Genomic DNA, 26,272 nt, shown 5'->3' on the forward strand with positions numbered 1-26,272 from the left:
GTATGGGGTGGGGGGCGACAGGTGGAGTCATCCTAAATTGGGGCCTCCTCTGCTGGGCCTACTAATTGAGGGAGGTTTTGATTCCTGCCGCGTTGCCAAAGTGATTTAATTGGGCCTAATGGGAGACTGTGTGTGATGAATGTGGATAATACAGGTGATGAGGCCCCAAGGAAAGCTGGCTGGAGGAAGGGTGAGGAGCTGAAGACAGGTCTGATGGGAATTAGGCTATGATTCCACGGGTGAGCCCAGACAGCAGGGCCGACTGCTCCCCACCAGAGGCATAGACGGCTGACCTGGGTCTTCATCCTGCCTGGCCTTCAGACCTTGCCCTCACACTTGCATGAAATCAGAGTATGTCAGACTCACTGGATTTTGGGATTAAAATTTATTTATTTATTTATTTATGATAGTCACAGAGAGAGAGAGAGAGAGAGGCAGAGACACAGGCAGAGGGAGAAGCAGGCTCCATGCACCGGGAGCCCGACGTGGGATTCGATCCGGGGTCTCCAGGATCGCGCCCTGGGCCAAAGGCAGGCGCCAAACCGCTGCGCCACCCAGGGATCCCTGGGTTTTGGGATTAGAATCAGGTGTAGGATTCTAGAATCTAGACCTTCAGCCTAACACATGTTAATCATAGATAACTTCAGAATCTAACAATCAGAGGGCCTTGGAAAAAAAAAATGTAGGCGATCCTTCTCCAGCCTTCATTTAATAACAAGAAATAACATCTGTTGAGCTTATCACAACTTCCAAAGCACTTTCACATCTGCATGGCTGTCACACGGAAGGGGTGGTGTTGGACTTTGAGGCTGAGTCCTGTGCGCAAGATCCAGATGAGCAGGTTGCGACCGGAATCCAGCTTTGCAGGATAAATTCTATTTTCCACGTGCCAACACATTTTCCGTGTGCCTTGTGTTTCAGGGTTACAGACACACTTTTAACTACTTGGCATAATGTGTCCAAATTCTCAGATGTTTGTTGTGTGAACTCTGCATGGTCTTACACCGTTTTTCTTAATGCGTTCTGGAGAGTTGCAGCGCTCTGCGGGCCATGACCCTTGCGGCATCCGCACCTCCTCCAGCCCTATTTCAGTTCACGAAGGACTCCAGCAGCTTATCTGAGAACAGATTTGAAGTCACTAACGTAAGGACAGAACCCCGAGTCACTCCGGGTTTAGTCAGAACTTGCTCTGAGTTTCTTGGAACAAAAAGTCAAAATCCCAGAACTGCGGAAAGGAGAGACGGGGCACAGCCCGCCTCCTGGGCCTCGCGGAAGGGGGGGGGGGCTCGGCTGTACCCCGACCTGTGGGGCGGCCTGCGGCAGGTGCCTGCCCTTCTCGGGGCTGGGGGGTGGGGCTCGCAGCTGTACCCCGACCTGTGGGGCGGCCTGCGGCAGGTGCCTGCCCTTCTGGGGGCGGGGGGGGGGGGCAGCGCCGCGTCCTGGGAAGTTGGGCCGCAGCCCGGGGAGAGGGCGGCCGCCGTGGGGGGGGGGGGTAGCAGGCGGGCACGCGGCGTGGAAAGCGCGGGCTGCAGGTTCGCAGGACGCAGGTGCCCGCACGGAAGCTGCCCCGCCGGCAGGGCCTGGCTCCAGATGCCGCCCCGAAGCGCCGAGGCCCAGGCAGGGGCATCCGAGCCGTCCGGACCCACGGCAGCGCCGGGCGCTGTCCCGCCGCGCGGTTTCTCTGCGCCTGGGTCTCCCCGCTTGCACCACGCGGCGGTTGAAAGGCCTGGGTCTCCGGGGGCCCCTGGAGTCCCAGCGGCGCTTCCTGGGCCCCGCGAGCGCACGGGGGCTGGCGAATCCCCGGACGAGCACCGTGGGAGGGGTGGGCTTTGTCTGATGGTCTCTGGGTCCCCCACCGCAAGGAACGGGGAGGCACTGGGAGGACGTTGGTATCCGTGGGCGGGGTTCATGCAGAAGGACACATTCATTCTTTGGTTCCGCAGGTTTGAAGAGTACCTATTATGTGGCAGATACTGTGATAGCTCCGAGAAAGCCTCAGCCATTGAGGACTGCAGTGTTCTAGAAGCCTCGAAGGAGGAGAAAGCCTGGAGCAAGGGAAGGGGGTGCCCAAAAGGGACAGATGTTGGAGAAGACTCCAGTGCCTGGAGCCACCCAAGAAAATCCACTGCTTTCATGTCCTGGGGCTTCCCAGCCAAGCATGACTTTCCTCATCCTGTCTCCAGGAGGAGGATTTCATTCTCAAGATTCCTGCTGGGCAGTGAGGTAGGCAGGGCTAAGACCTTTTCTTGGAAAAAATCAAAAGTTCTTTCGAAGAAGAGGTAACCCCTGCTGCCTTCTCCTAGAAGGTCTCACTTTATTTATTTTTCTTTCCTGGTTGGCTTATTGGAGAGGTGTGTTGAGGCCAAGCCTCTTGCTCACCCCTCACCTGGTGTGACAAAAAAAGAACAGTGAACCAAGAGTCAGAAACCTGGATTCAGATTCCAGCTCAGTGTGTGGCCTTCCACAGGTTATTTTCCTTCCCTGGTCTTAGTTTGCCCAGGGAAATTAGAGAGAGAGACACACACACACACACAGAGAGAGAGAGAGAGAGAGAGAGAGAGAGAGAGATCTTCACAGAAGAGAATGAAATGGAAAAATATGAAATCCTTCCTACCTCCTCACCAAAGTCATATTTATCATTTACTGTGAGCCAGACATTTTACAAACTACCTATAATCTGAGCAACAATCCTGGAGTGTTGGTATTTGTTATCCAAATTTAACACCTAAAGAAACTTGAGACTCTTCTGGAGAAGTGAAGAAATTTGCCTTAGGCCAACCAGCTAGGAAGCCACAGGGTCAGGATCCAGACCCTAGTCTTTCTGATCAAAGTATAACTTGAACAGCAGTTTCCTTGGAATTTTCATTCCTCCACCAAATGACAGTTATTGAGCATATACTGTGAGCTAGGTTGCAGCTGAGGGTAGAATAAGGAATGAGACACTATCATTCAGGATGTCAGAAAGAAATAGATGACATTCTCAAACTGGGTAATTTGAGAAGAGCTTAATAAAGGGATTATTTAATATAGGGACAAGGAGTAAGGAAATCCTCCAGGGCAAGTCATGTTAGAGCACTAATTAGTACCCGTAGGCCTAAAGGGGCAAGGGAAGGAGGACTTACTAGAATCTGGATAAAGAAAGCCATTGTAAAACCTGACGGGAATCATATCCCTTGGTCCAAAGATGTACCTGGTGGTGAACCTTCAGGGAGGAAGCTAGGAGAATATGTACTCTGCTGGGATTCCAGTTGGCCAGACCCTACCAGATTCTAGAAGGCAAGGAAGCCCCTGTGTAACCCTCTCAAGGTACAGAGCAAGGTGAAGAAGGAAAGAGAGTGTATCTGGAGTGGCAAACAAGATATTTAGCACAGTTTCCTTCCTCTAAGGAGGAGCTCATAGACAAATGGAGAAGACACGTACATCTGTTCACAAGTGTAACAAAATATGTGAAAAGAACTCACATAAAAATGAGCGTGTCAGAAAGTGTCAGTAATCTTTTGCTATGTAACAAACTACCCCAAAATATTTGGCTTAAAACAATAACCATTTATTTGCTCATGATTCTGTGGATTGGCACTTTGGGTTTAGCTAGTGATTCTTCTGTTGATCTCACGCAGGGTTACGCATGTAGTTCCACTCCTCTAGTGGTTCAGCTGGGAGCTGGTTGGTCTAGAGGGCCTCCATGGAGAGCTCGTGGTGTTTCTACATAGTCCCGGCTTCCAGGGGGCTAGCCCAGGCTTAGGGCTGTCCTGCATGAGCTCCTTCAGGCCATAGTGACATTGCATTCAAGAAGGTGAGAGAGGAAGCTGCAAAGTCTCCTGAAGTCTAGGCTCAAACGTGGCACAACATCACTTCTGCCACTTGCTATTTTTCAAAGCAAATCACAAAGTTAGGGTAGAAACAAAGGATGGGAAAATACATCCCATCACTTGGCTGAGGGGTGGCAAAGTTACATTGCACCAATGTAACACCACGCGTAAGGTTAGCATAACCATCTTCCAATCAACAAATGAACAAAGCACTCTCTGCACTGTACTGTAACTGTCCCTTTAAATAACTGGTTTTCCCCAACAACCTGAGAGCTCCCAAGGATAGGAATTTTGACTGACTCATTACTTTGTTCCTCATGCTCAGAACAAAGTTTGGCACACAAAGGATATTAAGTGTATGTTTGTTGAATGACTACGGCTGGAGTAGGGCTGGTGAATGAATGATCTATTTGTCCAAAGGCCTCGGAGCCACAAGAAGTATCTCTTTATTTATTTACTTTGTAAAGATTTTATTTATGTATCCATGAGAGACACACAGAGAGGCAGAGACACAGGCAGAGAGAGAAGCAGGCTCCTTGTGGGGAGCCCGATATGGGACCCTGGGATCACGACCTGAGCCAAAGGCAGACGCTCAACCATTGAGCCACCCGGGTGCCCCAGTAATATTCTCTTTAAATATAAAGTTGACATTATAGAACACTTTCTCTACCTCATTGAAACTCTTCAAATATTGCCATGATCCATCAAGGTCAAATTCAACCCCGACTTCTTCCATAAAGGCTTCCGAGGCTATTTCTTTTCTTCTGTTAGGCTCTCTGCAACTCTAATGGCTTAGAGTGCCCACAGCTTGGCACTTGGTTTTGAATTCTCTGACTGCTGCCCTAGGGGGTTTATGGGTCAAACCTACTTTTCATCCCTAGTGGTAAGTCCCCAAGGACAGAGCTGCATCTTCTCCCCTAAAGGGCTTGTCACAGTGCTGGGCCCATAGGATGTCCCCAGTCAACACTCCCTGAGGGGACCATCCACTCCGGGTGGCCTTGACCCTGTGAGGTATGGAGAAGGCATGCAAGGAACCATTCATACCCTTGTCAGTGCTGTGCACATGGGAGCTTCCCAGGTCTCTGGGACAGAGCAAGTCATAGCACCCTTCTAGGTCTGGTCTAGGGCCTGGGCCTTGGTTGTACCAGGCTCTGGCCCCTGAGCTAACCGGGCCCAGGCCAAGAAGAGCAGAGTCTTAAATGACAGTGGAATGGCCTCCTCCTCCTAATAAGAATCCAGGGCCTGAGCTATTTCTTGTGGACAGATGAGCCATCACTGCCCTGCACACTTCTGAGGTTTCAAGAACCCAAGGAGCAGGTGTTGAATAGACCCCCAGAGCAGAGCTCCTGGGGAACGTATTTTACTCGAGTGTCACGAAGAACATGAAAGCAAGCTACTGCATAAGGTTCTGAGTCCCTTCCCATGCTAAACCCTTTCCAGTCACTTCTGTTGCCCTCAGGATAAAGTGTGAGATCCTTAATATGGCAAAGCCTTCAGGACTTGGCTCACATATCCCTCCAGCTTCATCTTTACCACCCCACCGTGACTCTAGTGTCCATCCACTCAAACTGAACTGCTTATTGTCCCTTGAATCACCATCTGCTCTCTCTGGGCTCAGGCCTTCATGTATGCTAGTCCCTGTGCCTTAACTGCTGTTCTGCATCTTCCATCACGAACCCCTTTTCACCTGTCAGTGGGTTCCTCAAGACTGAGAAGCTTCCCGGAAGGCGTCTTCTGTAGATGCCAGATGTGGATCCTGGCAGAGAATCACTGGCAGTCAATGTTGAAGGAATAAATAAATGAGAATGTTGGAGAGGCTGGAAAACCGACTGGCAGGAGTGTGACAAGGGCGAGTGCAAGGTTCTAGTATTTTCAAGATCTAAGATTCAGCAGTTCCCCAATTCTTGGCTGAAGATTCAGACTTGGACGTCCCTCCATCTGGGCACCCCCCCCTCCGCAAGTCCCCCCCACCCTGTGCCTTCTGAGTGTTTGCTCTCAGCCAGGCAGGTGCACATGTTGTGAACATAACGGGAAAGCAATTTCCGAGAGATAATTGCTGGTGGATGTGCGCTTGAGGGCAGGGTGAGCACAGGCTGTTTCTGCGTCAGCCCCCCCCTCCCCACCGCCCCGGGAGGCGGCTCCCACTGCTCCCACTGCACCGGGTGAGCAGTTGTCTTCTGAGCCCAGACTCAGACAAGCCAACCCCAGGGGAGAGAGCCAGCTCCCAGGGTTGATTGAATTCAAATGGGAGAACCTGAAACTTGAGGGGATGGGAAGAGCTTTTGGGGGCCTGAGGTGACAGGTCAGCGATCCTTTTCCACCTATCCCTGCCCCATTCACCCGGGGCTCCTGCTGGCAAGTTCTACTCCGCCTTCAGGGAAGCTGCTCAGTGTGAGGTGCCTCTTCATCTCTCCAGCCCAGTCCTCTTTGTTCTTCCTGGCCAATCATGCTCAAAAAGGTGAGCCCAGACCAGCAGCAGCAGCATCACCTGGATGCAGGTTAAAATTGTGGGGACTTACTCCAGACCCACAGATTCAGACACTCCGAGGTAGCAAGAGGTGGGAAAGAGATGGGCCCAGAATCTGCATTTTAACAAGCCCTCCATCTGATTCTGATGTTTAGTCTGAAGTTTGAGAACACTGCTTTAGGCCACTGATGACCAATCGAGCGTTTTTGTTTAAGATTTTATTTATTCACAACAGACACACACACACACAGAGGCAGAGACACAGGCAGAGGGAGAAGCAGGCTCCATGCGGGGAGCCCGACGCAGGACTTGATCCCGGGACCCCAGGATCACGCCCCAAGCCGAAGGCAGATGCCCAAACGCTGAGCCACCCAGGCGTCCCGAGTTTTTAGAATTTATAGATTATGTCTCCCATCAGACATGAGCAGCCTAAAGCACAGGCAGTACTGGATTCTTCCCTGAGACCTCCTAGAAGGCTCAGCACAGAAAGTTCAGAGGAAAATTGAAATGTACTGATGGGGATACTAAGAAGAGAGACAGGATCTGTCCCGGGAAAGGTCATGCAGAACATCAATGACTCCACGTCCTGTCACCCAGTTCTGCCCCACACGTACACACGGAGCCCACACTCTCTCCAGCAGACAACTTGCAGTCCCTGAACTGTGCTAGGCTCTCTCTGTTTTGGAACAGGTTGTACTCTGAACATAATGTCTTCTGACCTTGTCTCACCTGGAAACTTTGACTCATGTTTGATGATTCAGCTCAGACATCACTTTTCCCTTGTTCAAAGTGCACGAGGGGCCACCATGGGGCCTACTGCCCTTGCGTGTACTCTCCTTGCCCTCCATGCGATCTCCTTGGGGGCAGCAGCTGTGGCCAATTCCGCCTTGTTTCTGGGAACCCGTGAGAGTCCTGGCACAGAATAGATACCACTGGATGCAGTAAGTAGACAAAGGTGCTGGGTTCAGAGTGCTGAAAATAAAAGACACACACACACAAGACACATATGCACATGTGCATACACAAACATGTATACATATGCACACACATGTGCACACACACACAGAGGACAACAAATGAGGACCAGAACCAAGGTCTCTCGACTTCCAGCCTAGGCCACTTCTAGGCCACTCCTGCCTTGCCATGCCACCATGTGCCCTTGGCTGGCTCAAGCACATTGCACAAATATCTAAGAGTGGCCATTTCACTGTTGCCAAATCCAGCAGCAGGTCGTATCATGGTCAGAAATGCTGAGAGCTGCTTTTGATGGCCACAGAGTCTCCTCAATCCTTGCCTTGTACTCCCAAGGCAAAGCCTAAAGCCATTGCCAAAGTTAAGATGAGAGAAGAGCCAGGAGTCAGCTATCCTGCCCTAAGATTCCTTAACAATAAAGATGATGATGATGATGATGATGGCTAGTACATAGTGCTTTCCACATGCCAACACTGTTCTAGGTTCTTGGCTGGACTAAGTAATTTAATCCCCCCCAAACTCTACAAGGAAGGTGCTACTAATATACCTGCTTGCATAGATGAGAGAACCGAAGCACAGATATCACTTAGTCAGGATTGGAACCAGGCATTTGGTTCCAGAGTCCCTGCCCCTCCTCACTATGTTATACTGAAAAACATCCAGCTGTAGTTTTTTTTTTTAATTTTTTTAAAATTTTTTATTTATTTATGATAGTCACACAGAATGAGAGAGAGAGAGGCAGAGACATAGGCAGAGGGAGAAGCAGGCTCCATGCACCAGGAGCCTGGTGTGGGAATCGATCCTGGGTCTCCAGGATCGCGCCCTGGGCCAAAGGCAGGCACTAAACTGCTGCGCCACCCAGGGATCCCTTTTTTTTTTTTTTTTTTTTTAAGATTTTACTAATCTATTCATGAGAGAAACAGAGAGGCAGAGACACAGGCAGAGGGAGAAGCAGGCTCCATGCAGGGAGCCCGACGTGGGACTCGATCCCGGGTCTGCAGGATCACTCCCTGGGCTGAAGGCGGCGCTGAGCCACTGAGCCGCTGAGCCACCCAGGCTGCCCTGTCTGGAGTTTTAAAAAAGTCTTTCTAGCACTTTCATGCTTATGAAGGGAGACCATCTCCATCATCTCACTGAACACTCACCGTTGCCCAGCAGGGAACTGGGGCTCAGGGAGACTAAGGGACTTTATCACGGCCACACAGCGGGGTCAGGAAGTGGCTGAGTCCACACTGGGCAGCCTGTGTTCGGGCTGTTAACCATACAGTCCCTCACCCCCTTGTTTATTCACTCCTTCCTCCACCTCAGCAATGGAGTGATCCTAAGCACGGCTGGGCCCTGTGTACTCTACAGCCCCTCTCCTTCTGTGCCTTTGGCAGAGCTATAGGAGAAGCAGGAGTCACCTGCCTTTGGGTCCCAGCCAGCTTCCTGGGGGATGTAAAGTACACCTGCTCTGTGATGGGAAGACCATGTCAGAGTTCTCGAGCTCTCTAAGGTAGGTGATGGGCTCCTCTGAGCCTCCAGAGGCCCCGGACTCCCCCACTGGATTGCATGGAGTTGTCACCAACCATTTCCCTGGGACTCCTGTCTCAACTCTCTTTGGTTCACAGTAGACCGGGCAGAGCAATCTCCCTGGGTCCCAAAGCAGGGCAAAGGGGGGCCTGCTGAGAAACGCCCTCATATCCCACCAGTCTCCAAAGTTCCTCTGATCACCCCTTCCCCTACCTTTTATGGAAAAGAGGCTCCAGAAAAAGAGGGTGTAGAGACATTTATTGGATGTTTATGGGGCTGGTCTACATGGGTCTAGGTTTGGGACAGGGGCCTCCTCAGGGCTTCCTGGGATGTCACTGGCAGTCACTCTGGCCATGAAGCAGTGCTGGAGCAGGCGTCTGGGGTGCACAGGCTGCTCCTTGGTGCCATCCAGCCGTGGAATCAGGAAGGAGTGATTCTGCTCAAGAGTGCTTGCTCCTGGCACCTCCATCCAATTGCCGGCATTGCCACCTTGGCAGCCTGGAGGCCCCTCCTCCCTGGAGTCTGGAAAACAGCAAGCTGAAGGCAATCTCTTCCTCCCCTACAGTCCCACACACCCTGGCTAGCTTTTCTGCGTGCTTACCTTGGGCAGAACTGCGCTCAGAGCCTTAAACGCTTCATTTGCTTAACAAGTATGTATATATGTATGTATGTATGTATGTATGTATGTATGTATTATTTTTTTTAACAAGTATTTATTAACAACATACTACATCATTCACCAGGAGCTGTCAGTGTTTCTAATGAACTTAAAGTCAAGTGGGGGAGACAGACAATAAGCAATTGTTAGGGAAAAAATGAAGACTTGACCTTGACCATAAACCCATGAGGTAAGTACTATTAAAAACTCATTTTATAGGGATCCTTGGGTGGCGCAGCAGTTCAGCGCCTGCCTTTGGCCCAGGGCGCGGTCCTGGAGACCCAGGATCGAGTCCCATGTCGGGCTCCCGGTGCATGGAGCCTGCTTCTCCCTCTGCCTGTGTCTCTGCCTCTCTCTCTCTCTCTCTCTCTCTCTGTGCCACTATCATAAAAAAAACAAACTCATTTTATAGATGGGGATACAGGCTGACTACACAGCTAGCATGCAGAGAAGTGTTGGAAAAATTTTAATTTTTTTTTAATTTTTATTTATTTATGATAGTCAGAGAGAGAGAGAGAGAGGCAGAGACTTAGGCAGAGGGAGAAGCAGGCTCCATGCACCGGGAGCCCGACGTGGGACTCGATCCCGGGTCTCCAGGATCGCGCCCTGGGCCAAAGGCAGGCGCTAAACCGCTGCGCCACCCAGGGATCCCGGAAAAATTTTAAAACATACATTATTCTCTTCTTTAAGAATAGATCCCATGACGCTCTTCAGCTATTGCTTTAGCCTCTCTTCCTCTTGTATATGAGCTTGAAAGGAGGCTCATTTGGCCTTAGCATTCCCCATTTCCTGTTCATGACTTATTCTGCCTCAATTTACTCTGTTTCTGCTCCCAACATACCTCAAAATGTTTTGTCACTAAATCCTACAGTCACTCACAAATCCTTACCTCCCTTGACTTATCAGGAGCATTTGAAACAATTGAGTATTCCTGCCTTTTTGGATAAAATATGTTATCAAGCTTTCGGGGGCACTTGGCTGGCTCAGTTGGTGGAGCATGAGACTCTTGATCTTAGCGTTGTGGATTCAAGCCCCATGTTGGATGTAGAGGTTATTTTATTTTTTAAATATTCTATTTATTTATTCATGAGAGACACACAGAGAGAGGCAGAGACACAGGCAGAGGGAAAAGCAGGTTCCATGCAGGGAGCCCGATGTGGGACTCTATCCCGGGACTCAATCCCAGGACTCCAGGATCATGCCCTTGACCAAAGGCAGATGCTCCACTGCCGAGCCACCCAGGCATCCCAGGTGTAGAGATTACTTTAAAATAAAATCTTTAAAGAAAAAAAAATAGCATATCAAGTGCTCAAGCTAGAAATGTGAGTCACCAAGTCCCACTGATTCCATCAATCACTGTCTTCCATATTCACTCATTTCTCTACATCTTCAAGGCCTCCACCCTCAGTCAGGTTTTCATCTTCTTCCTCCCAGACCACTGGAATAGCCTCTAGTTGGGTCTCCTTCAGTCTACTCTCCAGTTTGTAGCCAGGGAGAGCTTTCTAAAGTCAGGTGAGTCCCATGTACTGTTCTTTCTCCAGAGCCTTCAGTGTCTTCCCATTACCTGTCATCCTTGAGGTGGCATTCGAGGCTCTTCACATACTGGCCCTAACCCTTCTCTTTAGCTTCATTACTATCACTCTTCCCTTAAGAAATTTACGTCTGTGACACCAAGGCTTTCACTGTGCCCTAAATAGCTCTATTCCTCTACATCTCTGATTCTTCGCTTTTCCTATTTCTTCTGCCTGGAATGACATTTTATACCTTCTCTGTCTAGAAAACTCCTTTGTTTTAACAACCATTAATGAGGGGTACCCAGGAAGAATGATGCCTCTGAATCCAAGGGAAGTGTGAATTTCAAGGAGGAAGTTGTATTTGACATTGGCACTGGCTACCTAAAATCCATTCCACCTCTTCCCATCCAGTGACAGCAATTATATTTGGGTGGTATTGGCCCCATCCCAGCTCTAGGAATGGGGCCTGGGTGATCTGATCCAATCAGATAATACCATTCCGTTGCCACATGGATTGGCAATAGGTCCATAAGCATTTCCCTGGGGACAGTGAATGGTTTAGGGGTGGACACGTGACCTGAATGGTCCAATCAGAGTAGAGCTCAGCACCAGCATCCCACCTTTGAAGGAAGAAATAGTTCCTTCTTTCTTCTCCTGGCTAGAAGGAAACAAAAAGCCAGCGGTCCCAGGGACTGCTGGTAGCCAGCTTTCTACCATTTAAAAAAAAAAAAAAATCTGCCTGTGGAGTAAGCCAACTCAAAAAAGTAGAGCTGATGTAAAAAAAAAAAAAAAAAAAAGTAGAGCTGAGAGACTCTTAGAGGATGGAGCCACAAGCCTGACAACATAGTGAACTTCTATTCAAACCATGCAGAAAGCCCACCTTACTTTTAGACTTCTCACCTACAGAGCCAATAAGTTAGCTTTTTTTTTTAAATTTTTATTTATTTATGATAGTCACACACACAGAGAGAGAGAGGCAGAGACACAGGCAGAGGGAGAAGTAGGCTCCATGCACCGGGAGCCCGACGTGGGATTTGATCCGGGGTCTCCAGGATCGCGCCCTGGGCCAAAGGCAGGCGCAAACCCCTCCAGGATCGCGCCCTGGGCCAAAGGCAGGCGCCAAACCGCTGCGCCACCCAGGGATCCCAATATACAAGCTTTTAATATTGTTTTTTTTCCGCTCTACATAATACCCTTGAAATCCACTTAAGTTGTTATGTGTACCAATAGTGCATTCCTATTGATACATATATTCCATTGTACGGTTGTACCATCTGTTCATTGAAGGACTTTGGGGTTGTTTCCAGTTTTTGTTGGTTACAAATAAAGCTGCTATGAACATTCACGTATAGGTTTATGCAGCCATACATTTTCATTTCTCTATGATAAAAACCTAGGAATATAATTGCTAATTTGTATGGTACAGTGGGCTGAATGGTAGCCCCAGATATCAGGTCTTAATCTCTGGAACCTGTGAGTGTCACCTTGTATGGTAAAATTTTGCAGATGTGATTAAATTAAGGGTTTTGAGGTTAGGACTTTATCCTGAATTATCTAGGTGGGCCCTAAATGCCATCACAACTTCCTTTATAAGAGAAAGGCAGACACACAGAGTGATGTGAAGACACATGTAGAGATTGGAGTGATATCGCTACAAGCAAAGGAATGCTGGTAGTCACCAAAAACTGGACAAAGCAAGGAACAGATTCTCCCCTGGAACCTTTGATTTCTTTTTTTTTTAATTTATTTATGATAGTCACACACACAGAGAGAGAGAGAGAGAGAGAGGCAGAGACACAGGCAGAGGGAGAAGCAGGCTCCATGCACCGGGAGCCCGATGTGGGATTCGATCCCGGGTCTCCAGGATCGCGCCCTGGGCCAAAGGCAGGCGCCAAACCGCTGCGCCACCCAGGGATCCCGAACCTTTGATTTCAACCCAGTGAAACTGATTTTGGTTTCTGACCCCCAGAAATGTGAGATAATACATTTCTGTTATGTTAAGCCCACCAGGTTTGTGGAAATTTGTTACGGCAGCCATGGGAAACCACACATATAGTAAGTGTGTGTTTAACTTTATGAAAACACTAAGCTGATGGATGATGGCAATGGCTGATTAGTGATCTCCCAACACCGTTTAGAGGGAGAACTGAACTCTTGTCTATCATTTTCCCCATTTCTGGGGGGTCTCTTATTAAATCTGCTGAGGTTGGAATATCACCTCGACACATACTTCATTCACTTCATCTGCAAAATAGGGTTGAGAACTTGACAGAGTAGTTGAGCAGATTAAATGGGATAAGGTGTTTAAAGCATAGCACCAACACAACAGCACCTAGCACAACAGGAACTCAGGCACCCTTCTGATCAAGCTAGTTCCTCACAAAGTACCAGAGTAAGAAAGTTATGGTCTTTGCTACATCCTGAGTTTGGGGGATAGGGTTGTGGTGAGAGTGATGGGATAGTACAGAATGCCTGGGCAGCAGAAGGAACATATGTTCAGAAACTCTGGTCCATTTCCACTCTGCTCTTGTTGAGGTACTTCCCACACTGCCCTTGTCCCCATAGTCAGATACCACGGCCCCAAGACACAGTGCAATGATCATAGGCTATAGAATCTGGGAGATTGGGATTACTCTGAACAACACAAGCTCACTGGCTTGGCTAATTCACTTTCCTTGGCTAACCCTTGGTTTCCTCTACTGTAAAATGGGGTTAATGATCTCTCCCCATGTCCTACTAGAGAGGGAGACAGAAATGAAATGTCTTTGTAAAGGTAAAGCTCTTGATGAATCTTGATGAATGTAAGACAGTGGGCCTGTAAACCGTCTCAGATGCAGGAGGAACAAGAGGCTTCTGAGGAGATGCTTTGAGTTCAGAGGAAGGAGAGCACAGTGCTTAATGAAGAAGGGGAGGAAGTAAGAGCTGAGTTTAGGCAAAAGGCAGAGAGAGCTGAAAGCTATCATTTAGTAAAAGGTCAGGAAATGTATTTTCCATCTTAAAAATAAGAAGCAGGGATCCCTGGGTGGCGCCTGCCTTTGGCGCCTGCCTTTGGCCTCAGGCTCATCAAGGAGTCTGATAGAAAGTTCTCCCACCGGACGCCTGGGTGACTCAGTGATTGAGCATCTGCCTTCAGCTCAGAGCAAGATCCCAGGTTCAGGATTGTGTCTCACAACAGGCTCCCCTCAGGGAGCCTGCTTCTCCCTCTGCCTGTGTCTCTGCCTCTCTCTCTCTGTCTCATGAATAAATAAGTAAAATCTTTAAAAAAAAAAAAAAAAAAAGAAAGAAAAGAATGTTCTTCCTCTCCCTGTGCCCCTCCCCCACACTGGTGTGTGCACGGTCTCTCTCTCTCCCCACCCCATAAATAAATACATCTTTAAAAATATTAGAAACTTACATCATTCTTAAAGTGCATTCTTCTCCCTCCCTCCCTCTTTCTTTCTTTTCCTTCCTTCCTTCCTTGGGGCAGTGACCCAGGGAGAAGGAGAGAGAGAATCTTAAGCAGGCTCTACACCCAACTCTGAGCTCAATCTCATGACCTGAGCCAAAATCAAGAGTTGACACTTAACTGACTGAGGCACCCGGGTGCCCCACGCTTTTCTGATTACTAGTAGGGCTGAGCAGCATCTTTTCATGTGTATTGAGCATCTGTATTTCTTTTTTTGTAAATGACATTTTTCTGGTTTCTTTAAAGATGTGCCTATATATTTTGGATATCAACCTTACCTCTCTATAGAGTTGATTTCATTATTCACAGTAGTTATATTCTATAAAGTCACCACAAACACTGAATTAACAAATACTGAATAATTGCTCCTAGGGAAAATACAAGGCTCAGTTCCTGTGAGCCTCTGGTCACAACAGTTTTTTTTTTTTTTAAAGATTTTATTTATTTATTCATGAAAGATGCACAGAGAGAGAGAGAGAGAGAGAGAGAGAGAGAGAGAGAGGCAGAGACACAGGCAGAGGGAGAAGCAGGCTCCATTCAGGGAGCCCAATGTGGGACTCGATCCCGGGACTCCAGGATCATGCCCCGGGCCGAAGGCAGGCGCTTAACCGCCGAGCCACCCAGGGATTCCCTGGTCACAACAGTTTTGTCAAGCAAATAATATAGAAATTTGCTTTTTGTGTGTTTCAGTTAAAGACACATTATTTAACATATATTATTGGCGGGACGCCTGGGTGGCTCAGTGATTGAGCATCTGCCTTTGGCTCAGGTCCTGATCCCAGAGTTGGGATCAGGCTCCCTGCAGGGAGCCTGCTTCTCCCCTCTGCTTGTGTCTCTGCCTCTCTCTGTGTCTCTCATGAATAAATAAATAAATCCTAAATATATATATATATATATATATATATATATATATATATATAATTGTCTCATTAACAGTGAAACTCATGACCAACAGTACTACTCTAACTTGTGCCTGAACAAAGTTCATCTAACACATGTATTGTCTCCACAGGGCACATCACAGCCTTCCTAGGCTTAGGAACAGTAGAGAATACTAAAGCACTACATTTAGAGGCCACTTTAAACAGTGAAGTTAATAAAAATCACAGAAATGCAAAAAACATGGCTCTAAATAGACACTTATTTACAGTATGAGAGTTGAAAATAAGAAGGTCAAGTGTAGACCTGTTTAACCTCAGGTGGGAATGTGTGTGAGGGGGCAACTCAAAGTGTGTGCTGTTCTGCGCACGTCCACATCCACAGATGACCTCAAAAACACTGCTAGTATTGATTCTGAGGTTACAGATCAATTTTAGCAAGTAGACAAATTCACAAATACCAACTCTGTGATTGATGAGGATGTCTGTGTATATTTATCTTTATGTTATCTTTGTAGTCCACCACTATTATGTATGATGTCTTTTGTCTTTTTTTTTTTTTTTTGAGAGGGAGAGAGAATGAGTGGGGGTGGGGGTGGCCAGAGGGACAGAGAGAATCTGAAGCAGGCTCCCTGCTGAGAGCCAAGGCCCACTCAAGCTCCATCTCACAACCCTGAGATCATGACCTGAACTGAAATCAAGAGTTGGACACTTAACCAACTGAGCCATCCAGGCGCCCCATCTGATTTTTATTTCATGTCTATTTGGACTTGATGAAGGCGGATTTGTCAATTTCCCCCCTTTATTTAAAAAAAGAAATGTTTTACTCAAATTTCTATATTTTAATTAATCTGTTTCTAGACTCTATTTTATTCTAGTGTTTTTCAACATTGGCACTATTTATGCTCTGGGTTGGAAAATTCTTTGTTGTAGAGTGCTGTCCTCTGTTTTCTAAGATGTTTAACAGCATCCCTGGCCTCCACCAAGGGACACCCTGCTCTTTGTAACAACCAAAAATGTCTCCAGACATCACCAAATGTCCATGGGGGGCAAATGTGTACCCTGTTGAGGACTACTGCATTGCCCAATTCTGTCAGTTGCTGTGCCAATAGCAAGCAATTATTATATCTTTTTAAAATGTCTGTTATCTAATAGGGCAAGTCCCTCCTTTCTTTTTTAAATTTTTTTTTAATTTATTTATTTATGATAGTCACACACACACACACAGAGAGAGAGAGAGAGAGAGAGAGAGGCAGAGACACAGGCAGAGGGAGAAGCAGGCTCCATGCACCGGGAGCCCGATATGGGATTCGATCCCGGGTCTCCAGGATCGTGCCCTGAGCCAAAGGCAGGCGCCAAACCACTGCGCCACCCAGGGATCCCCCTCCTTTCTTTTTTAAAAATATTTATTTATTTATTTATTTATTTATTTATTTATTTGAGAGAGAGAGAGACAGCACAGAGGGAGAGGGAAAGGGAGAAGCAGGCTTCCCACTGAGCGGAGAGTCTGATGTGGGGCTCGATCCCAGAACCCTGGAATCATGACCTGAGCCGAAGGCAGACACTTAACTGAGTCACCTAGGCCCCCTCTCTTCTTTCTTCTCCAAAATTATTTTGTGCTTTTACTCTTCTAGATTAATTTTTTTGAAGATTTTATTTATTCATTTGACAGAGAGAGAGAAAGCAGAAGCAGGGGAGCAGCAGGTAGAGGGAGAGGGAGAAGCAGGCTCCTGCTGAGCAGGGAGTCCCATGTGGGGCTCGATCCCAGGACCTCTGGGATCATGACTTAAGCCAAAGGCACATGCTTAACAGACTGAGCCACCCAGTCGCCCCTCTTCTAGATTAATTTTAGAACTAATTTGACAAATCCCATGAAATATTTTGTTGGGAATTTTTTTTAAAGATTTTATTTATTTATTCATGAGAGAGACACAGGCAGAGGGAGAAGCAGGCTCCATTCGGGGAGCCCAACATGGGACTCGATCCCAGGTCTCCGGGGTCACACCCTGGGCCGAAGTCGGTGCTAAACCGCTGTGCCACCCGGGCCGCCCTTTTGTTGGGAATTTTATGTACAGATTAATTTGGGAAGAACTGATACGCCTATGATAGAGTCTTCTATCCACGTACATGCTGTCTCTCACGAGACAGTCAGGTCCTTTTATACCTTCCACTAACTTCTATGATTTCTCTCTATCAAAGTTGAAGCCTGGGCTGTCTGGTCTCCCTTGGGTGGTCTGGATCTGTGCTCAGGCTTTCTTCCCGTTCCCCTGCCACTGCCTCCCAGGTTCCTGACTACGAGGGGAACCAGAAGAACCCTTCTGCCCTCAGAAGCCATCCCCCCTACTTTTCAATGCTCAGAAACAGCAGGATTATTTATTGTCACCAGGATCTGGGAAGGGTTCTTGTACTGTTATTTGTTGCACAAGTTGATGTCAAGTTGAAAAACTAATCTTTTACAACTAAAAAGCCCTCTCTTTCTCTGAAATTCAGCTACTTACTACACATTTTTCTCCTACCCTGATAGTTGCCACCCTTCCGTCTTCTGCTTAAATTCCTGCCTGCCCTTATTTACATGGTGCTCCAGGGTGAACGACCCAGTCATTGCATAGGTCTTACTCAGAACTACCCACACACTTTTACCCATTATTTACCCTACCCTGGAATACTTTTTCTCTTTTTAACCCAACCAAGTCCTTCGCTAATTCAGTGCTCATTCAAATCTACACACCTTTTTGAAATTCTCCTTACATTTGGTATTAAACAATTTTGTACTTAATTATATATCCGCACAGACCCCGTGTGGTGGACAGAAGAGCACAATTTAAGGTAGAGAAACATGGGCTGAATTTTAGCCTTACCAGTTATTAGCTGCAACACTTTGCATAAGTCATCTAATCTGTTTTAGCCTTGATTTTCTCGTCTGTAAAACGGAGATAATAATACTCATTTTGAGTGTTGTCTACCAAACTATACAGAAAGACCACTTGCCAATAGGCACTTGTATCTTTCACAGTACCTTGCAGAAGTTGTAAAAAGGCGTGCAATAAAGACTTATGAAAAATCAACACTTTTGTTGGGCGGGGCAGGGGTGGGGGGCTTTGAGGCTCTAGATGGCCTAAGCTAATAATGAAGGAAGGGGTAGTACAATTCAGATTATCAAAAAATAACTGTTTAATTTCTGAAGAAACTGAGTTTGGGGAGCAGCAAATTTTTCTTGTTGATTCTATTTTGTTTGGTTTATCTATTTTTTAAATTTTGTTTGGTTTAATATTAAAATCAGTTTTCATTCCTTCAAGCTAGAGTTTTAAAACACCATCTTAGAAAGTCCACAAGATGGATTAATGTTTGTGTGACAAATAGAATGCTGACTATATCAAATGATTTTGATAAACACTGGGCACATGAAGACTTCAGGATGAAAATGTTCAGATTGTGAACTTTCTAAAAAAATGTGCTGCTGCTTCAGAATATTCTAGGAACTCTCATGAGGCAAATGTTCCAAATGTCATCTAAATATCTCCCCTATGGGCAGCCCCGGTGGTTCAGCGGCTTAGCGCCGCCTTCAGCCCACGGCATGATGCTGGAGACCCGGGATCGAGTCCCACGTCGGGCTCCCTGCATGGAGCCTGCTTCTCCCTCTGCCTGTGTCTCTGCCTCTCTCTCTCTCTCTGTGTCTCTCATGAATGAATAAATAAAATCTTTTAAAAATATATATCTCCCCTCTGTAAAGGTGCTAGTCTGTTGGGTTTTTTTTTTTTAAGGATTTTAATTATTTATTTATTTATTTATTTATTTGACAAAAAGAGACAGAACACAAGTAGGCAGAGCAGCAGGCAGAGGATGCAAGAGAAGCAGGCTCTCTGCTGAGCAGAAAGCCCGATGTGGGGCTCAATCCCAGGGTCCTGAGCCAAAGGCAGATGCCCAACCAGCTGAGCCACCCAGGTGCCCCGGTGCTAGCCTGTTTAATAAAGGAATTGTGAGGTCTGTTTCTTACCTGCAGGCTGTAAGCTTAAGCCCCGGTCCAACTTCGTGTGGGGCTTTGAGCTGATGAACAGGTAGCACAGCACACAGGCGGTGACAATGAAGGCCAGGAGAACCACTGCTGCTATGGACAGGCCCACAAGGGTGCCAATGCTGCGGAGAGAAGACCACAGGGAGCGGAGTGTCGGGAAGGGACTTAGGAGGCAGCCCGTGAGATGTGAAGTGTTGTAGGTGTTATTGGGATCAGCTGGCTTCAACTTTTGTTGTCTCTACTTGCCTTAGGCTATTTGTGCGGAGCATGAGAAAGGGCATTAGCTAACTGCCAAGTACTCACTGCACACGTGACACAACATGCTTCAATGCCACCATGTAGTTGGCACTCGGTATGTGTTCCCTTTCTTCTCCTACCCTCCCTACAATCTTTGACCTGCTTCCACCCCAGGGAGCTGGACATGGTCTTAAAGAGCCCTCCTCACAATGCTGTTTCTTAAAAACCAAGACACACAGTATTAGGCCTTGACTAGAAAACAGCTGTCCATGCAGCCTCAAGGTAGTTTCTGATCCAGCTTCCGGTGGGTCATCACACTAGTGTGGACTCCATGGTTAGAGGACCTCCTCACTGCTGTTGCCTCAACCCTCCAACCTCGTCACCTCTGCCCCAAGTCAGGCCCTGGCCACCTGGTCTCCAGATGACTATCTCCTGGCTCATTTGGGAGCCACTGTCTTTCCTGTTTCACATGATTCCTTCCCATCATCTCCCCACGTTAGAGTTTTACTGTCCTTAAAGGTGCATCTCAAATGTCCCCTCCTCAGTAATGCTTTCCTTGGCCATCTTTCTCTCCCCACCCCCACACATGCCAGACTAATCCATCCAGGACACTTCACTCAGGGCCTCTGGCGCTTCTCACTGGGTCAGGCAGCCCAGTGTGGTAGGAAAGAACAAAGGGCTTTGGAACCAAACCTACCTGGGTTAGGACCCAGGTATGTAACAATTCACTCTGAGATCTTGATGAAGTTATTAGACCTTTTGAGCCTCAGTTTCTTTGTCTGAAAAGTGAAAAATGATCAAAACACAATACTTCACAGGTGGTAGTGAGGATGATTAATACATGTAATATTCTTGACACACAGTAGGTGTTCAACACAATCCTTAGGTGTTCCTTGAAGGCAGACTCAGGCCGTGTATGATCAGCTTTGTCCTCTCCTTACAGAAGCCCTGGCACAGAGTAAGCACGTAGAAATTTTGCTGAGTACCTACTATGCGTCAGACACTGTGAGATGTTCTCCCAACAGTAGTGGAGAGGCAGGCAGCAGGCTTCGTGTGCCCCTCCTGCCCAGGACTCCTTCACCGGCTTTTCTGCCCACTCCTCCCCCTGACCCCAGCCCCAGACTCCTGCCCTTGGCACTTCTGCTAGATTCCGCTCCCAGCTAGCTGATGCCTATGTACCACTAAGCAGAAACACCTCAGAGCTTTGGAGAATCTGTCTTCTCAAGGCTAAATAGATTACTGAACACCCCTACAATGGAATAGTATAGAGCCATTCAAAACGTGTTTTCAAATAATATTTAAGATCAAGGATAAGTTCTGATGAGACAATGTTAAGTGAAAAGAGTAGGACACAGTACTAAATATACAGCACAATCCCAAAGTAGATAAACATAAATATATACATGATTATACATGTGTAAGCTGGGATAGAAGCACACCACAACGCTAACAGGCTGTCTGGTTGTAGCGCAGGCTGTGGACGTCCTGTCCGTGGCCTGTCGGGTCCTGTCACTGTACAACGTTCTGGCCAGTTTCAAATGCCAGCATCTGCATCCCTTTGCCTGAGGGCTCCCATCGGCCCAGCACAGTCTCCATTTGTACATCGAGCAGGTCAGAAGCGCAGGAAAATTAACGCCCCGCTTCTCCCATCAACATGCAACTAATGACCGACAGAAATTGGCATGTGAATAGCCGGTTTTCTGGCCCTCATGTGGGATGACTCAGGTGTAATTTTTATAGTGGCGGGTAGGTTTCAGCAGGTTTAAGCTCCAGGGACCCTCAGCACTGACACTATCCTTTGTGCTTGCCCTTCCCTGCCTCACTTTGCCGCCCTCTACCAGTGTTTTGTAGGATGGCTTTCCATAAAAACTACTGGCTCTCAAACCCTTGTTTCTGAGTCTTTGGGGGAATCCAAGCTAAGACACTGGATCTCCTGTGATACCCCTGTCCTTTCCACATTTTCCATATTGACCATGCCGTACCTTTTAGGTCTCGTAAGTACTTTAAACATATTTCCTCTTTTGAGATATGTTCACTATTTATAAGGCTATTATCTGGAAGACGTGTGCTCCGGTTGGGACCACTCACTTCACATGGGACATCTGTGGCAACCTGGGTGGAAAGGGTCCTCTAAAATAGGGTCCTTTGAGGAATGGCTGAGAGAGCTGTGGAGAGATATCCCAGATTGCAGTGGGTCAGGGAGCAGGCGCTGTCTCTGACAGTCTGGGGGCAGAGGAACCAGGCCCCAAGGACAGAGGAAGCTCCAAGGGGAAACATCTGTGCTTGGCAGAAGATGGACTTCATGGGATCCCTGGGTGGCGCAGCGGTTTGGCGCCTGCCTTTGGCCCAGGGCGCGATCCTGGAGACCCGGGATCGAATCCCATATCGGGCTCCCGGTGCATGGAGCCTGCTTCTCCCTCTGCCTGTGTCTCTGCCTCTCTCTGTCTGTGACTATCATAAAATAAAAAAAAAAAAAAAAAAAAAAGAAGATGGACTTCAAATAATTAGAGTTGTCTCCAGGTGAATGTACTGCCTCGAGAGGTGGCAAGTTCTCTATTATTGCACAGGTTTGTAAAGAACACCTGGATGAGTACACTTTTCAAAGAAGTTAGAGTTTCCTGCCCCGGGTGGGAAATTTTTTTTTTTTTTTAAATTTTTTTTTAATTTATTTATGATAGTCACACACACAGAGAGAGAGGCAGAGACATAGGCAGAGGGAGAAGCAGGCTCCATGCAGGGAGCCCGACGTGGGATTCGATCCCGGGTCTCCAGGATCGCGCCCTGGGCCAAAGGCAGGCGCCAAACCGCTGCGCCACCCAGGGATCCCTCCGGGTGGGAAATTAAAGAGCTCCTAGCCTTCTCGGATTTCAGGCAGTTCTAAGTTCAAATCTCAGTTCTGTCATATGTAAACTGAAAAATCCTTCATCTCTTGACTTTCATTTTTCCTCATTTGGAAAGGTTCCTATCTCACCAGGTGTCCCTAAAGATTAAATGAGGTGGTGTATATACAGTGCCTCAGAACCAGGTCTGCTCTGCGGCGAGGCTGCTGCCTTTGGCTCACGTCCTGCTAAAACACAGAGCTACTAATAGAGGGTGTTTGGAAAGTGGACCAGACATGTGATGCACCAGCTGCTTCTCCACAGGGAGTCTTCACTTCCTGAGACACACTTTTAAAGACAGTAATTCTCCTTGAGTGCTATCCAAGGAAACAGTTGTTCACCTGGAGATTTTTATGCTTTTAAGGGCCAACTTTCATGAAAAAGGCCAAATGGAGTCAAGAGCAAAACAAGCTCGCCAGCCTGCAATGGGGGGCTCTGGGGAGCACTCCAGGGGGGTTGTTTTAGGGTTTGGAGTACATCGATTACCTACATGTCCTGGGGACCCTCAGTTCCCCTCCTCCATTTTGCAACTGTCTGTGATGTTTATAAACCATGTTTTGTCCAAGCCTAGAAAGAGTCAGCCCTGCAGGCTAAACCTTTCAACTGCCCCTGAGGTCACAGAATGGGAGCACAATAACATGTGATGTGACCTCAGAGGTCACCCCATCCAACCTCATCGTCTGAGCCACTAAAGCATTCCACATATCACAAGGGCCCAAGGCAACAGGAGGGACCACAGGGGTGTGCTAGGAAGGAGGTGTTAGAAGAGGGATGAGGTCTTGGCTAGGTGCTGGGGGGGGGGGTGTCTCCAAGGGCTAGCACAGGGCCCAGAAGATAGTGGAGGGTCAATGAGTGTCTTTTCAAATGATCTGACTAGAGGGGGTTATGAGAGAGCTGGGCTAGATTTAGACAGCTGTGCCACAGGACAAACCCAGACTTGGAGCCAGACAGGCCTGAGGTTTCACCGCAGCTCTGCCACTTGTTCTCACCAGGGCATTCCCAAGTAGTAACTTAACTGTTTTCAAGTTCTCATCTGTAAAATGGGCAGAAGACATGCCAGGGTTGTGAAGGTGCAAATACACCTAACTCTGGGTTTGTCCTAGGTGATGCTCTTTAAATCTCCGTCTACCCAGACATTGCTAGAAGATCTTGGATGATTCACTTCCAGACTCCAAGCTTCACTTTCCCACTGTGACACTGGGAAAGAAAGTCCATCCAATTGAGCATCTACAGTATGTACTAGTTACTTTCACATGCATTATTTCACCTAATCCTCACAACAATTCCATGAGACAGGTAGTACTATCGGCATTTTGAAGATGAAAAAAGAGCCTTGGAGAGAATTTGCCTGAATTCACATAGCAATTAAGTGACAGAGCCAAGGTTTGGACTGACTAGTCCAAAGGTCCACACTATCTCTGTACCTCAAAGGGAGGTCAAGGCAACCATATTTCAGCACTCAGCTCGGGGCTAAGCACACAGTGGGGCTTCAGCAAATACTCCATTGTCATACTCTAGGTACATACCATATCTCTCTGAATGGATGATGAGCTCCTCGGGGCAGGCAATAATTAATTAATCGTTGTGTCCCTGTTGCCTAGCATAGCACCCCAAACAAAGCAAAGGCTATAAGGAATGAATGACTTTATAGTTGAATAGAGAATAACGTAATTCCTCAGGTTACAGAGAGCAGCCAAATATGCAGGATGGGAACATCTGGCCCCCTGAAAATAGTTCTAGAATTACAGATTGAACAGGCTAGGAAAAGCAATTATCTGTAATTGTCCATGGCACATGTCAAGTTGATTTCATCTATCTCATTTGGTCCTAGTCCGAAATCAGGGCAATTGTTTATCATACTCTTCATCTAATAGTTGCAAAGAGAGGTTTCCGTGGCAGACTGTCCTTTCCTACCAGAGGATATGCAGCCCCTGGTCGCATACCTCCAGGAACAGGAAAATCGCTGTCCCCTGAGATGGCCCGCTCCATTTTTCCTGATGCCTATCTCCCAGAGTGGGCTCAGGCTCAGGTCCTGTTTTCTGGTTGAAGCCTTTGGAGATGGAGAGAGGTGGAGAGAGATGGAGACCCATTGCCCTCTCAGCACTGCACTTAGGTCCCACGAATGTCAGCGCTGGTCTATCCAGCCCCTTCCCTGAACGGGTGGGGAAACTGAGATCCTCTGAGTGGGGATTCACCCAAATCACACTCCTTTTAATCTATGGTGAGCTGGCTTCTGCTGCGGCATGACGCCACTGACCTGCAGGGGCTCTGATCCCTTGGTCTTCTGCTTTAGCTCGGGAGTGGAGTCCATCCCCAGTGTCCCCCCCCTCCCCTCCCCCGCCAGCCCCAGCTCAGTGCTCCGTAAGGGGTAGCTGGAAGAATGACTGACTGCGCAGGAGGAGGAAGGAAGCGTTGAGTCTTGGCCAGGCCGGGAGAGGCATCGGGCGGGGCCGACCCGGGGCTGAGGTCTGGGTGTAGGGCCCGACCGCGTGGGGAGCCCGAGCGGGGGAGGGGCGCGGGGTGGGGGGGCCAGGGATGAGGTCAGGACGGGGCCCCGGTGAGCGCTCGGGGTGGGGTAGAGTTTGGGTCTCCTGCGCCTGTGGGAGCAGAGTGCGGGGCCGCCGCGAGGGCGGGGGGGGGGGGCAGCGGCCGGTACCTGAGCCGCCACACGTAGCTGTGCTCGTAGGGGAAGAAGCTGTGCGGGTCGTCGCAGCAGTACTTGTGGTCGCGGAAGCCGCAGCAGAAGACGGCGGCCGCCTCGCCCCCCGGCCGCGGGCAGCGGAAGCCGCGCACCAGCTCCCGCGCGGCGCTCACGTAGCTCGTGCAGGCGCCGCTCATCGCGCCCGCGCCCGCCGCCCGCGCCCGCCGCCGCCGCCTCGGGCCGCCGCTCGGGCCGTCCCGGACCGGGGCGCCGCGCGCAGGGAGGCAGCGACGCAGGGACGCGGGCGTGAGGGACCCGGCGCCCCCAGGACCCCGAGAGGCGGCCACGTGCGCGGGCGCGGCGGGGGCGGGGCCGGGGCCGGGGCGGCTGGAGCTGCTGCGCGAGCCCAGCGAGTGGGCGTGGGAGCCGGTCCGTGGGTGCCCGCCCGTGGGAGCCCGCCCGCCCGTGGGTGCCCGCCCGTGGGAGCCCGCCCGCCCCGGGGGGACCCCCGGTGGGTGCCCGCCCGCGCGGAGCTGCGGGGATTCTCACTGACTTTGGGAATGAGCCCCAGGGCCGGAGAGGGCGCCTCCCCTTGTCCCCGCGGCGGGGGCGTTGACCCGCGTCTGCCTAGTCCCCAAGCTCGTGTTGTTTCTGGGGTTCTCACTAGGCCTCTTTTTCCAGTGGACTTTTTTTTTTAACCTTAAAAAATATTTATTTGTTTGTTTGTTTGTTTATTTATTTATTATTTGAGAGAGGGCGCGGAGAGCGAGCGCACGGGCACCGGGCACCGGAGGGAGAGGGGAGGAGAGACGCGGACTCCCCGCCGAGGGGCCCATCCCAGGACCCTGGGATCAGGACCCCAGACGAAGGCAGACGCCTAACGGGCTGAGCCACCCAGGAGCCCCAAGACTGTATCTTTAAGTCACCTCGAACCCACAACCCTGAGTTCGAGTCTCCCCCTCCACCAACTGAGCCAGCCAGGTGTCCCCCCATTGGAGGTTTAAATATCCTCAGCCTCTGGCTTCCTTACCTGCCTCTTCCTCCCCTGAGCTGCTAACTCATGGATCGACCTGTTCACACTCCTTTGTTCAGACTCGCCGCCGCAGTGGTCTAGAACAGGGGGCTACAGCGTCCCAAATGGTAACCCTAACCCCCTAGGAAGCAAAGCCAGCACACCTCTCCACTCTCAGAAATTATTTCCAGAGCACTGTTCTCACTAGGATCCAGGCATACAGTCTGAAGGAGCCT

General features: G+C 48.9%; 2 protein-coding genes across 3 annotated transcripts; both read right to left on the bottom strand.

Moving 5' to 3' along the window:
* Nucleotides 1–1,211: 1,211 nt before the first annotated feature.
* On the bottom strand, nt 1,212–2,003 carry LOC129520474 (cuticle collagen 1-like). Its single transcript, XM_055341477.1, has one exon. It carries the CDS (start codon nt 2,001–2,003, stop codon nt 1,212–1,214), a length of 792 nt encoding a protein of 263 aa, XP_055197452.1.
* A 6,998-nt stretch (nt 2,004–9,001) lies between these two features.
* On the bottom strand, nt 9,002–25,403 carry SHISAL2A (shisa like 2A). 2 transcript variants are annotated; one of them, XM_055341503.1, is made up of 3 exons: nt 25,040–25,403; nt 19,250–19,389; nt 9,002–9,297 (listed from the first exon to the last, which is right to left on the bottom strand). In XM_055341503.1, the coding sequence occupies exons 1-3, from the start codon at nt 25,219–25,221 to the stop codon at nt 9,029–9,031; spliced, it is 591 nt and encodes a 196-aa protein (XP_055197478.1). In that variant the 5' UTR covers nt 25,222–25,403; the 3' UTR covers nt 9,002–9,028. The 2 variants fall into 2 exon arrangements, with proteins under 2 accessions (XP_055197478.1, XP_055197479.1); XM_055341504.1 differs by having other exon boundaries at nt 9,002–9,282; nt 25,040–25,393.
* Nucleotides 25,404–26,272: the final 869 nt, after the last annotated feature.

This window comes from Nyctereutes procyonoides, unplaced genomic scaffold, assembly GCF_905146905.1.
Source record: "Nyctereutes procyonoides isolate TBG_1078 unplaced genomic scaffold, NYPRO_anot_genome, whole genome shotgun sequence".
NCBI lineage: Eukaryota > Metazoa > Chordata > Mammalia > Carnivora > Canidae > Nyctereutes > Nyctereutes procyonoides.